Genomic DNA, 13,485 nt, shown 5'->3' on the forward strand with positions numbered 1-13,485 from the left:
ATCTCCTCCACATCCCACCCCCTTCCTTCCCCACTGCCTTTTTCCCCCTGCTTTCCCCATCCCGTTCTCCATCCCATGCCCCTTCCCCACTGCTCCATCTCCTCCACATCCCACCCCCTTCCTTCCCCACTGCCTTTTTCCCCCTGCTTTCCCCATCCCGTTCTCCATCCCATGCCCCTTCCCCACTGCTCCATCTCCTCCACATCCCACCCCCTTCCTTCCCCACTGCCTTTTTCCCCCTGCTTTCCCCATCCCGTTCTCCATCCCATGCCCCTTCCCCACTGCTCCATCTCCTCCACATCCCACCCCCTTCCTTCCCCACTGCCTTTTTCCCCCTGCTTTCCCCATCCCGTTCTCCATCCCATGCCCCTTCCCCACTGCTCCATCTCCTCCACATCCCACCCCCTTCCTTCCCCACTGCCTTTTTCCCCCTGCTTTCCCCATCCCGTTCTCCATCCCATGCCCCTTCCCCACTGCTCCATCTCCTCCACATCCCACCCCCTTCCTTCCCCACTGCCTTTTTCCCCCTGCTTTCCCCATCCCGTTCTCCATCCCATGCCCCTTCCCCACTGCTCCATCTCCTCCACATCCCACCCCCTTCCTTCCCCACTGCCTTTTTCCCCCTGCTTTCCCCATCCCGTTCTCCATCCCATGCCCCTTCCCCACTGCTCCATCTCCTCCACATCCCACCCCCTTCCTTCCCCACTGCCTTTTTCCCCCTGCTTTCCCCATCCCGTTCTCCATCCCATGCCCCTTCCCCACTGCTCCATCTCCTCCACATCCCACCCCCTTCCTTCCCCACTGCCTTTTTCCCCCTGCTTTCCCCATCCCGTTCTCCATCCCATGCCCCTTCCCCACTGCTCCATCTCCTCCACATCCCACCCCCTTCCTTCCCCACTGCCTTTTTCCCCCTGCTTTCCCCATCCCGTTCTCCATCCCATGCCCCTTCCCCACTGCTCCATCTCCTCCACATCCCACCCCCTTCCTTCCCCACTGCCTTTTTCCCCCTGCTTTCCCCATCCCGTTCTCCATCCCATGCCCCTTCCCCACTGCTCCATCTCCTCCACATCCCACCCCCTTCCTTCCCCACTGCCTTTTTCCCCCTGCTTTCCCCATCCCGTTCTCCATCCCATGCCCCTTCCCCACCACTCCACCTCCTCCCCAGGCTTTGGGGGTAGAGCGGGTTGGGGCTGGGTCTCTCCACTTCCTGCTGCCCAGTGATTGCAGGGCGGGCCTGACCCCGCACTCACAGGGTGGTGGGAAGTGGAGCGACCCAGCCCCAGCCCCAGCCCCAGCCCGCTCTGCTTTGCTTCCCTGGCTCCCAGCCTTGGGACTGGGGGGCAGGGGGGAACCACTCCACAGCTGTCACGGGAGGCAGGCTGGGGCCAGGTTGCTCCACTTCCCGCGACCCTGTGAGTTCAGGGCGTGCCGGACCCCTGCTGCAGTACCCAGGGATGTTGCTGAAGGGAAGGGGTGGAATGGGGGCAGGATTGGGGCAAAGCAAGGGCGGAAAGAGGTGAGGCGGGGGCAGAACAGGGGTGGGGGTTTTGGGGAAGAGGCAGGGCAGGGACGGGGGCAGCTTTCCTGGCCAGCTCAGCCGGCTGGGGGATCGGGCTGGCCGGGGCTCCTTCTGACTCTGGGCCCAGCCTCATGGTAAACCCAGTACTGGAGAAGGATAATGTTTGCCTGGCAAACCCATTGTTGTCAATGGCCCGCCTGCATGACTGTAAATTAACAATGGAATCTGACCGTCTGGATTTTGCTCTTAGGTCTGACCAAAGCCCATCGAGGTCAATGGAAGCATTTCCATCAGGTCAGGTTCCTCATGTTTCACACCTGCCAGCCACACTTTTCTACCAGCATTTTCTCCACCTACACTCAAAGCTCTTTACAAATAATCGCTGGAAGGGCACAGCTGTGAGCTCCCTGTCACTCCCTGGGACAACCGCACACACCCACAACCTTCCGGCCCTCGGTTCACTCTGCAGTGCGCCACGCGCCATGAACCGGACAACACCGACCCACGAGCGCGCACGGGGCCAGCCTGCACAGCAGCCTGCAGTAGGGGGCGCGTGAGTCCCACCAAAAGCCTCGCCAAGCTTCGCGGCGCACAGGGTATGCGCCGGGCGACGTATGCGCGAGAAGAGCCAACCCCGTGCAGCTCCCTCGCTGGGGGCGGGCCCGGAGCGTTTCGGCACCGCCCTTAACCCCGCCTCTAGCTGATGCGGCCCCGGCTTGCGGGTGGGGACGTAGTCGCACCGGAAGTGACGTTTTACAGGGCGGAGCACCCGCCAGATTTGAAAAGGCGACGTGACGAGTGACGCAGCGGTCAGGTGTGTGGGTCTTGCTGTGTGAACTCCACTTCTCTCGGGTCAGGTGAGTTGCGCGCGCGCCCGCCGGCATTCACCCCTCCCCCACACCCTGCGCTGCGAGCCCCCGGCTGGCCGGCCCCGGCAAAGCGCGCGCGGGGACTGCCAGTGCTGAGCACTGGAGTGTCAGTGCCTCGCGGAGGGGTGCGGGTGTCACTGCTGGGCCCGGGAGTGGGAGGGGGTGTCAGTGCCAGTGCATGGGGCCAGACTGAGTCAGACCAGTATCCTGTCTGCTGACAGCAGCCAACGCCAGGTGCTTCAGAGGGAATGAACAGAGCAGGGCAATTATCCAGTGATCCAGCCCCTGTTGCCCACTCCCAGCTTCTGACAGTTGAAGGTTTTGGGACAACCAGAGCATCAGGTTGCACGCCTGACCATCTTGGCTAACAGCTGTTGATGGACCTATTCTCCATGAACTTATCTGGTTCTGTTTTGAACCCTGTTAAGGTCGTGGCCTTCATGATATCCTCAGGCAAAGCGTTCTGCAGGTTGATTGTTGTATAAAGAAATACTTCCTTTTATTTGTTTTAAACCTGCTACCTATTAATTTCACTGGGTGAGCTCTTGCTCTTGTGTTATGAGGAGTAAATAGCAGTGCTTTATTTACTTTCTCTACACCATTATGACTTTATAGTGCTCTATCATATCCGCCAGAGTCTGTTTTCTAAGCTGAACAGCCCCAGTCTTCTTAATTTTTCCTCATATGCAAGTTGTTCCATACCCTGATTCATCTACCTTAAGGCCAGAAAGGGACCATCATTACAGGCCACAGAACCTTGCCCACCCATTCCTGTAATAGACTCCCAACTTCTGTTTGAGTTACAGAAGTTCTCATATCATGATTGAAAAGTTTCAAGTTACAGAGTATTCACCATTTACTCTAGTTCAAAACAGCAAGTGACCTGCCCCATATCCTGTACAGGAAGGTGACCCCCCCCCCCCAGGGTCTCTGCTGATGTGACCTGGGGGAAAGCTTCATGACCCCAAATTTGATGATTAGTTAGATCCTCACCATGTCTGAGACCTACCAACCACGCAGCTGGGAAAGAATTCACTGTAGTAACTCAGAGCCTGTTCCATCTTTGGCTATTGGAGATATTTGTTACTAGGAACTGCAGATGGCCACATTCATTGTAAGCAATCTTGCATGCCACCTCCTTCATCAACTTATCAAGCTGAGTTTGAAGCCAGGTAGGTTTTTTGCCCCCACTGCTCTCCTTGGAGTTCTCCAGAACTTCACTCCTCTGATGGTTAGAAACCTTCATCTAATTTCAAGCCTAAACTTGTTGATGACCAGTTTATATGCTTTTGTTCTTGTGCCAGTGTTGGCCTTTAGCTTAAATAACTCCCCTCTCTTCCTGGCATTTATCCCTCTAACCATCTGTTTTTTATAGAGAGCAATCATATCTCCCCTGACCCTTCACTTGGCTAAGCTAAACATGAGAGGAGACTCAAAGAGCTTGGCTTAAGCAGATTTTCTATTCTTTTGACCATCCTACTAGCCTTTCTCTGCACCTGTTCCAGTTTTATTTCATCTTAAATATGGGAGACCAGAACTGAACACAGTATTCCAGATGAGGTCATACTAGTGCCTTGTATAATGGTAATAACATTTCCCTATTTCTCATGGAAATACCTTGTTTGATGCATAGAGCCCAGTGAGGATACAAAAATGTGGATCCGCATGCGCCATTATCCATGTGCATCCGATCTTGCCATCCGCTGGCTTTCTTTTATGTGTATCTGCACCTGCAGCACCAAGTTGTGTCTCAAGAGCTAGGGCTAGCGACGGAGTGGGAGTGGAGATGAGCAAGCAGGGTCTTGCAGCAAAGCGGTGGTATGTGGGTAGGGACTGGGGGTAAGGCACAGCACAGTGGCGGGGTCTTGAGGAGAAGGGGTGGCACAGGGATTGGGGGAAGGAGCATCACATGCCCCCCCAGGGGTTTGTGAGCAACGGCAGTAGCAGGGTGTGTTGCATCAGAGCAGGGCAGTGGGGTGGTATGCCAGGGCTCTGCCCGCTCCAATCCCTGTGGCTGCGGGTGGGCCCTGCTGCCCAGGAACCAGCGGGGGGGGAGTGTGGCCAGAGCTGCCCATCTGAGGGGCCTGAGCTGCTGGACAGGAAGCGGTGCGGTGAATGAGTGCTTGATATCCGTGACTCTGTCTTGCCTCCCAGCTGCTGACTGCCGGCCCCAAGCATGCTGCGTCCCCTGGGGCTAGGCGCCGCCGGTGAGTAGAGCCCTGCACAGTTGCATCTGCATCCAATCCACTATCTGCAAAAATGGTCCACAGATATTAAGTGGATATCCATGGATTTTCAGGCTCTACTGATGCATTCTAGTATTGCACTAGCCATTTTCATGGCTGCATCACATTGGTGGCTCATAGTTATCCTGTGATTGATCAATACATCCAGGTCATTCTCCTCCTTTGTCACTTCCAACTGATATGTCCCCAACTTATAGCAAAAATTCTTTGTTATTAATTCCTATGTGCATGACCTTGCAGTCTGCACTATTACATTTCATCCCAGTTCTATTTCTCCAGTTTTCAAGGTCATGTAGATCTTCATCTGTGATATTCTGATCCTCCTCCTGTATTGGGAACACCTTCCAATTTTGTGTCACCTGCAAATTTTATTAGCACACTCCCACTTTTTGTGCCAAGGTCATTGATGAAACCCCTCTCCAGCCTGACAGGTCACCTTTCAGTATGACACATTGTAGTGTCACCTTTAACTAGTTTCTTGCCTGCCTTTCAATTCTTGTATTAATCCCCATCTTCTCCAATTTAACTGATGATTTCCCATGTGAAACTGTATCACGTGCCTTAGTGAAATCTAGGTAGATTAGATCTACTGCATTTCCTTTGTCTAATAATTTTTGTTGTCCTTTTCTATATGTTCTCCAATTCTAATATATTTTTTTTGAGACGGGCTGACCAGAACTGCACACAGTATTCAAGATGTGGGCGTTACCATGGACTTATATTTTTTGTACTATCTATCCCTTTCCTAATGATTCCTAACATTGTTAGCTTTTTTTGATGACTGCTGCACATCGAATAAGTGTTGTCAGAGAACAATGACTCCAAGATTTTTCTTGGGTAGTAATAGCTAATTTAGGCCCCATCATTTTGTATGTATAGTTGGGATTGTTTTTTCAATGTGCATTACTTTGCATTTATCAATATTGGACAACAAAATAGTAGATGAAATTCCATCACTCTGGAGCAGGATGGGCTGTCAGTGCCTGCGGGAGGGGTGATGGGGCATTTGGGGCATCTGAGGTCCCTGTGCCTTGGGCAGAGATGTGTGTCCCGTGTGTGTGAGAGAGTGCCTGGTGATGGGGGGTGGTGGCAGTGCACCTGGGGTCCCAGTGACTAGGGTTAAGGTCGGATGGGTCCATGGGAGGACTTGATGCAGTGGGGGGCTGTCAGTGCTTGGTGGGGGCACTAGATGATCCAGGGCTCCTGGTGGCTGGGGCAGGTCTGTGGAGGGCCCTGGAGTGGGGCAAGGGGCTGTCAGTGCCTGGGAAGGGGTATCGGGCTATACTGGGAACAGTCACAGGGCACTGGGAATGGGTGACAATTCTACGCAAGGAGAAGGGATTTTTCTGTGGTGGTGCTGGGTCTGTGTGGGGACAGAGCTGGAGCCCATAGATCTACTTCTATTCCAGTTCCATAGGGATCTCTGCTGAGAGGCTGCTTGGTGTCATGCAAAGGCCCTGGGGGGGTCAGCCAGTGACCTGTGCTCTGCATAGTCTCCTCAGCCTGTGCTGTGACAATTGTGAGGCTCTAAAGGTGCATTCTTTGTGCTGCTATTTTTCTTTGCAGGCCTGCAAAATGGATCTCTTAACGTTTCCCAGATATAATCCCAATGACATCATAATTCACATCCGCAATCAGATCCTAACAGGTTCTGAAGCTAAAAACCTCTCCAAAAATGACTTGTTTCCAAATCCCAAGGTAAGAATGCTCTGGAAACAGAGTAGCTAGCTGCTGGAGGACAATGTAGATATGGGGTCAAATCCTGAATACACTAGTATAATACTTGTTTGCAAAAGTAGTCCCACTGGCTGCGGTAAAAATATTCACATGAGGAAATATTACAGATGTGCTCTGCCATCTTACAGGTGCATGTGAGCAGACAGCCCCCTGCATCTGCAAGCAATTTCATGATTAGGACACTGGAACCCATAACTTGGTTTTACGAAATTGGGAAATCTGCTTTACTAGGCCATCCTCTGGATAACAGACTTAGCCTAATGATAGTGAGTGCCATTGTCTGTTAATTTAATTGCTGTTAGCAACAGTTCTGCCTTAAAGACCATGCATTTAGCCAGGGTGAAGGTGCTTAGCCAAATATTCAGTAGATGTGAAATTTGAAGCTCTGGTATTACAGTACAGAAGTTGCAGAATCCAAATAATGGAATGCACTGAATATCTGAATTTCTGTATATTTACATATTGTGGTTTAATTCATTAAGGCTTAGACTTTAACTCTTCTTAACTGGGGACAATAGACCATCCATTGGGATATCTCAGGGAATTTTGCTGCACATGAGTTGATGTCTTAAGCGATTACTTGAAGACCTGAATGGTCTTCCTGTTTAATCTGTAGCCAAATCTTTTTTGTTTTAAATGTACTTAATTTACATAGATTCTCCTCTGCAATTGTTTGGGAGTTTATTAATGGCATAAGATTAAGTCTTAATTTCTAGTCTAAATGGAAAAACTCAATATTTTATGCTTTCTTAATTATTCCCCCATTCACTATAGGAGTTTGCTGTTACATTTTTATTTAAAATCACTGCCTTTGTGTGATAGACTTTTCAAGATTTTTGGTGTCACTCAAGTTTGAAAATTCTCCAAGTGAAGCTGATATAATCATAGTTTTTAATTACCTATTTGGTAATCAACAATTATCAGTGTAAATACACTGATTAAAGTTACAATTGGCCAGTCTGGTTATTGCCTGTTAAAGCTGCATCACAAGATGTTGCATTACAACTTCTCCACAATGCAACATGAGAGTATTGCAATGTAATTTGTCGTCTTTGTGGAAAAAATGAAATGGATCTTCATTTGTTAAAGGGAGAGTACTACTTGTTTGTGATATATTCTGTGTGATATAAATAACAAGGAAGACTAAATAGTAATTTACAGAGAGGAAGCTCATCAATAAGAGTACACTAATACCAAGTGACTCGTAATTACTGCAATAAATGTTTTCTCTCTCTCTTGTAGCCTGAGGTATTGCACATGATCTTCATGAGAACCTTGCAGAATGTGTATGGAATCCGTCTGGAGCACTTCTACATGGTGTGTATACAGTGGTGCACAATTAAGTGTGTGTGTGGGGGGGTGAAACTCAATTTCCAGAATTATGAAAATTAACAATTATTAAAGCACTGGGTTTTTTGAATTTTTACATTAGCTGATCCTTTTAGCACTTTATGTAGCTGAATGTGATGTTGAAAGTCCTGTAGTATTATTCATTTAATCCACAGCATTTAGTTAACAGATAACTTCAGGTATAATACAGTTAGTATCCAGTATTTCTATTGTTTCCCCAGTCTGCTGTATTTTGGATTTAACATTTCTTTCACAAAACAAAGTAAATATAAAAAGTACTTTAAAAATGCCACTACAAATAGAATTGAGGACAAACCAGTCAATGAAACGGGCAGCTGCGGCAAACTAAAAACTGATTCCTCATTAATTTAACAATGTGTATTGATGTCTGTCTTCAAAGTGTTACAGTAATAACTAATCCCTAACCGCTCTGTGGATAAATAAGTACTAGTCATATCTCTCACATGGGCAAACTGAGATACAAAAGTTGTAACTTGCCAAGGTCAAGGGAAGTCTGTCAGAGCCGTGAATAATGTAAGGATTCCTAGCTTCCAGAAACTTTGGTTTCAGGGCAAAACTCTGAAAACAAGCCTCTGCAGAATGTGCACAATACATGTTTCAGTGACCACAGAATGTCACCTTGAGTCACCCAGATACTGTGACAAGACTGCGTGGAAACCTTGCTTCAGCAGAGCCCTAGACTTGCTGCCTACTCTTTTAGGCACGTTCGTTTGGCATGTGCTGATCTGGAGTTCTTAACTAACACCTAATAACTTCTCCAGTATAATGTCCTTCCTTCCCACCGGGGCAGTGGGTGCCATGCTTTAGCTGAGATCAGTTTGGGGAGGATCAGAGCTGTAGTCTTAGCCCCAGATATGTGGGAAAAAAAGTAAGAGGAATGAAATGTTTTTTTGGGGTTAGGTCTGTTTCTTGGGAACCACATGCTCAAATGATACCAACTTGGCTCATGGACTTTACTCAGCACGCCCATGAGGCATTGCAAATTTCAAAACAATCTGAGTCAGCATGTGGATTTTAGAGCACTTAGAATAGTCTACCTTCAAACAGAAAGCAACATTCAGCCTTTAATTATAGTGGAGTTGGTGGTATGCTATAATATACTTGAATGAGTGCATTAAAATATAATGCTGGTGTGTAAAAGAATACTATAACATTACATGGCAGCACAGGAATCCAGAGTCACATTGTTTTGAGGGGTAAACCAACAATTTCCTTTCTAATTATCAGCTTGTGCTAATATCTAAGGCTCAATTCTAGTCTGAAATGTGGCAGTGTATCGTAAATCCATTACTGGGGGGAGGGATAGCTCAGTGGTTTGAGTGTTGGCCTGCTAAACCTAGGGTTGTGAGTTCAATCTTTGAGGGGGCCATTTGGGGATTGGTCCATGCTTTGAGCAGGGGGTTGGACTAGATGACCTCCTGAGGTCCCTTCCGTCCTTGAGATTCTATGATTGTACTTGAACATTCATGCCTGTAATGTTACTTCACCATAGCCTTAGTTAACTGTATTTCTTTGATTCCATCTAAAGGATTCAGTGGGTCAGGCAATTATTTTTTTTAGTTAGGATGCTGTATTTTTATATTGTATGAGCAAACCATTCTTGTTTCCAGGTGATATTGACTAGGCAGTGTTTCTCTTCCTATGTTTTCACTTAGCATCTGTTTGAGAAACCCCCTCCTGGAAACACCAACCTTCCCACTCTGCCCAGTCTTTAACTACTAGGTTCTCAAAACATTATTCTGAGAGCCACCAGGACAGGGATCCACAGGCTTCAGTTTGGGAATCACTAACTTGCCTTTGCCTTGAAGTTTAGTGATAGTTTCCCACCCATGTTCATCACCTCTGAGTGGCTTTCCCATTAAAAAAACCCCAAAACTAGTATTTGCCCCATATGAATATTCCTTGTAATCGTCTTATTTATTGACTCTTGTGTTTAGATGCCGGTCAATGCTGACATAATGTATCCACAGATTGTTGAAGGCTTCCTACCTATTTGTAACTTGTATATTAATATGTGAGTACAACAAACACATTTTTTCATACAGTTCATTCATTATTTGATTGTAGTTTAATTCATTTTATGTGATTGGGCTCTGCAATTGTGGTGGCCCTTAAACTTGTTGAGCTTGTGTGAAATAAAATTTAGCAGACTAACAAGAGACAGCTTAAAGCAGCTAACAATTTAGTAGACTAAGAATCTTTGCTGCCAGCTGCTTTTTATCCAAATGTGTGAGATAGATTTCATGCTTTAGGATTGTGAGACTGAGGTTTAGATCAACAATAAATGATGGCAAGTTCGTGAGCATGCAATTGAATGGGGAATAGCTTGAAGCAGTTCACCAAGGCCCATGACAGAGGCTAATCATTTAGATATGGAGGAGGATCTTCGAGTAGCTGTTACATAAGCCTGAAGTATGACCCCAGTTATGTCTGCCATTGTTAGAGGCACTGCTCTGACAGACACTGCTCTATTCAATGTGTGGTGGAATAATTGACATTGGGCAGATTGACGTATAAGTTTATACATATTAGACCACTTCTATTTCTTTTTCTGTTTCTGTTTAGTGTCCACTAAAATGCTCTAAATTTAGGTGTCCTGTGAAAAGTAACTTAAAAAAAATCTGTATGCAAGGCACTGTAACAACTTAGGATCTATAATATTAGTTTGTGAATGCAATTCTGTTAAAATGCTATTTGTGGGTTTATTCTGCCGTGTCTGATCACCATTGTGTGCAGTACCAGGATACATTCAGACTCTACTGTTGTGGGAGTACACCCATGTACTCTAGATTATATAGGGCAAAAGTAATGTAGTGGCCATTTGAAGTAGGCTTATTCACAGAACTAATATTCAGTATCTTTTTTTTTTTTTTTTTTCTTCCCACAGGGAGCGTTTTCTTCCAGTCTGCCGTATTAATGACTTTCAGATTGCTGATGTCATAAACCCAAGTAAGCAAGCTTTTGTTAACCCATCCATGTTTAACAAAACATGTGGTGCCTGGGCCATTTCTATGAAATATCTTTGAAGACTCTTGGGTTTTACTTTCTACACTGCGGTAGACAATTGTGGTGTAGTGGAGCCAGCAGCTGGCTACTTTTGAACCTCGTGGTATGGTCTCCAGAGAAGATCAGTTCATTAAATAGTTCTTGGACTGCTTTAGCCAATCCAGCTATACTAATTAGCTAATAAATCTCAGCTCTCTTACAAAATATTACAATTCTGTCTTGCTACTAGGTTAGATAGTAATCTTATGGTTTTTCAGTAGTTTTGCAATATATGGTTGTTTGTAATTACTCTTAAAAAGTAGAAAGGGTTATGAGATAGGTGACAGGACTGGAACTCGATAATGTGGATTTCCTGGGGGGAAATATTTCTATAGGAAACACTTGTATTTCTTCCTTTCTTCCACTCTCTTGCCAACACACTGTTGCAATTCTGGTGTGGCACAGGCCATTCAGGAAAGACTTTGTTAAATTTGCTAAAGAAATTTCTTTAAGTTGATTTCTGCATCTTCCTGTTTTCCTGCCAAAGCATTTGAGGTTGGCCAGGAGTGTCCTTGTTCTCTATTCCAAAATTCAATTTGAATTGAGCTGGGACAAGAAGAGCCTTCTCAGTTCAGGGACCTAGCTGTGGATTCTCTTTGAATATGTCTGCTGAAGTCCCTGTGTAGCTGTCTTCAGGGTTTAGTGCAAGGTTTTCCTGTTCGGGTTGCTGACTTTTTTTTTTTTTTTTTGGCTTCCCTTCTTTCTTTTTTTGTCTTTTTTTGTACCGACATTAGTCAGTGCTAAGTGTTTTCAGGGGAATGGCTGTTTTTCTGAGACGTTATGCCAGTTTGTAATTTATTTTTAGATTGTATAAAGTCCTTGACAATGCATCTGGGTGCATCATAAATTCATGGCTTGGTGCAGTTGATTGTACAATCAAATTAAATCTTTTTTCCAAATACTGGCAAGGGAATAGCTATAAGACTTGGGTTTGCTTAATTTTTTCAGAAATTGACATAACTTAATCATATCAATTTAAGTACATTTCATGACTGTGGAAGATTTGTTCCTTTCTAAAACATACTTGATATCTCTCAAAATACACCCCCCCAACCACCAAACTGGCACTGAAGTTCTGTAAGAAATTCTCTTCTAAGCCAATATGGGTGAATTGACCTCCTAACTTTCCTTGGAGTATAGTACATTTGTAATACTAAAATATCCAGAGCATCTTTAACATGGTACTTTTCTTCATTCAGCCTTTGCCTCTATTTAGCTGTTTGAGTTTTGCTGTGCTCAAGTTTTCCAATTATGGGCCATATAGAGACCAAAACACCCACTCTTTGCTATTCCTCTCTTTTAGAAGCAAAGCGGACAGCTCGTTTCTTGAGTGGCATTCTTAACTTTATTCACTTCCAAGAGTCACGTCGTGAGATCTACATGGAATTCCAGTGGGCATATGTAAGATATGTGTAGTTTGTAAGAAACAGCTCAAGTAAGACCATCAAAAATATAATTATTTATTTATATCTGGAAGTTTAGAAACTGAAGTACTATTTGGGAAATTACACTAGCCTGCCATGTGTTACAACTTTTTTTCAAAGGGGCTGTAACAACTTTGTCTTTCTGTAAGACAGATCTTGAAGAGAGGAAAACTCCTGCCTATGCATTAGGGAAAACATTTAAGTGTTTACGGGGTAGGAAGGAATCTTAATTTTTTCCAGCTGTTGGAAAGCACCTACAGGTACCAGCTGAATACAGGCAAGTCTTATTGTGCCATTGAGCTATGGGCTCTGATCAAACACGAGGCACTGGTAAATAGTTTCAGAAACACTTCGGTGTGATATGCTGAGGAAACATGTCAATTCTTATTTTCATCTAACTTCGGCCCATTTAAGCATGCCTCAGTGTTTGGAAGAAATAAACAGCTGTATAAAAGACAAGCTGTGTCGGTCAGTCTAGGAAAGACAGTGGTGGAAAGGGGAAGTTAGGAATTTTTCTATTCTCTTACCTCACCACTGAATCAACGTTTTAGACACATATTGTGATGGAAGGCTATTACACTGTTTCCTGTTGGATGATCTGGTTTGGATGATGTACACTTTGATCACCTCCAGGTAGAATACTCTACCTGCTATACCTGGCGTTGAATCTAACCAGTACATGGGAAATTCAGCTGGTAAAGCACACAGTTTTCTGCATCCTAGCCAACAAAACCTGGCTAGTGCTCAACGAACTCGTCTGGTTTCTCTTTCATTTCCAATTTGAATTGCAAGTGGGAGTGCTAACCTATGAAGCCACAATTGGTTAGAGCCCATCTGTTATAGAGACTGCTTTGTCGGCAATATTTTGACAGTTGCACTCTACAGGGATGAAACAGCTGGTGATACCCAGGATAAGACTTGGGCAGTTAAGGCATGATGCTTTCAGCTGATGGAACTTGGGTATGTAACTTAATGCCAGAGAAGCACAGATTAAGCCCAAACTTAAACACATTCAGATAAAAAACTGAGACCTATCTTTTCAATAAAGCCTTTCCCTAATAATGGCTTCCAAAAAACCATGGTGTAGAAATGAAAGGGGAAGCACCTTTCTGCTCAAGACTTGGTTATTTCTAATATGCTTGCTGTCTTGGGAGCTAAGCTAAAGTACATGAGCTGTGTATAGCTTTTCTGCTGATTCTGATATACATCCAGGATTTCATCACTTACCTACAGAGTCTTTGGCTCTTGAAAGGCACAGATAGAAGGAATATTGG

At 45.5% G+C, this 13,485-nt stretch overlaps 1 protein-coding gene across 1 annotated transcript in view; it reads left to right on the forward strand.

Annotated features, from left to right (window-relative positions):
* The first annotated feature begins 2,290 nt into the window (after nt 1-2,290).
* Nucleotides 2,291-13,485, forward strand: part of NUF2 (NUF2 component of NDC80 kinetochore complex) — a 29,937-nt gene continuing 18,742 nt past the window's right edge. Inside the window, exons 1-6 of the mRNA XM_032806121.2 lie at nt 2,291-2,376; nt 6,201-6,332; nt 7,614-7,688; nt 9,680-9,756; nt 10,630-10,691; nt 12,091-12,188. Coding sequence (XP_032662012.1) covers nt 6,210-6,332; nt 7,614-7,688; nt 9,680-9,756; nt 10,630-10,691; nt 12,091-12,188 — 435 coding nt within the window. The 5' untranslated portion in view covers nt 2,291-2,376; nt 6,201-6,209. The remainder of the gene's footprint in view (nt 2,377-6,200; nt 6,333-7,613; nt 7,689-9,679; nt 9,757-10,629; nt 10,692-12,090; nt 12,189-13,485) is intronic.

The sequence above is a fragment of the Chelonoidis abingdonii genome, chromosome 7 (genome assembly GCF_003597395.2).
Source record: "Chelonoidis abingdonii isolate Lonesome George chromosome 7, CheloAbing_2.0, whole genome shotgun sequence".
Classification (NCBI taxonomy): Eukaryota; Metazoa; Chordata; order Testudines; family Testudinidae; genus Chelonoidis; species Chelonoidis abingdonii.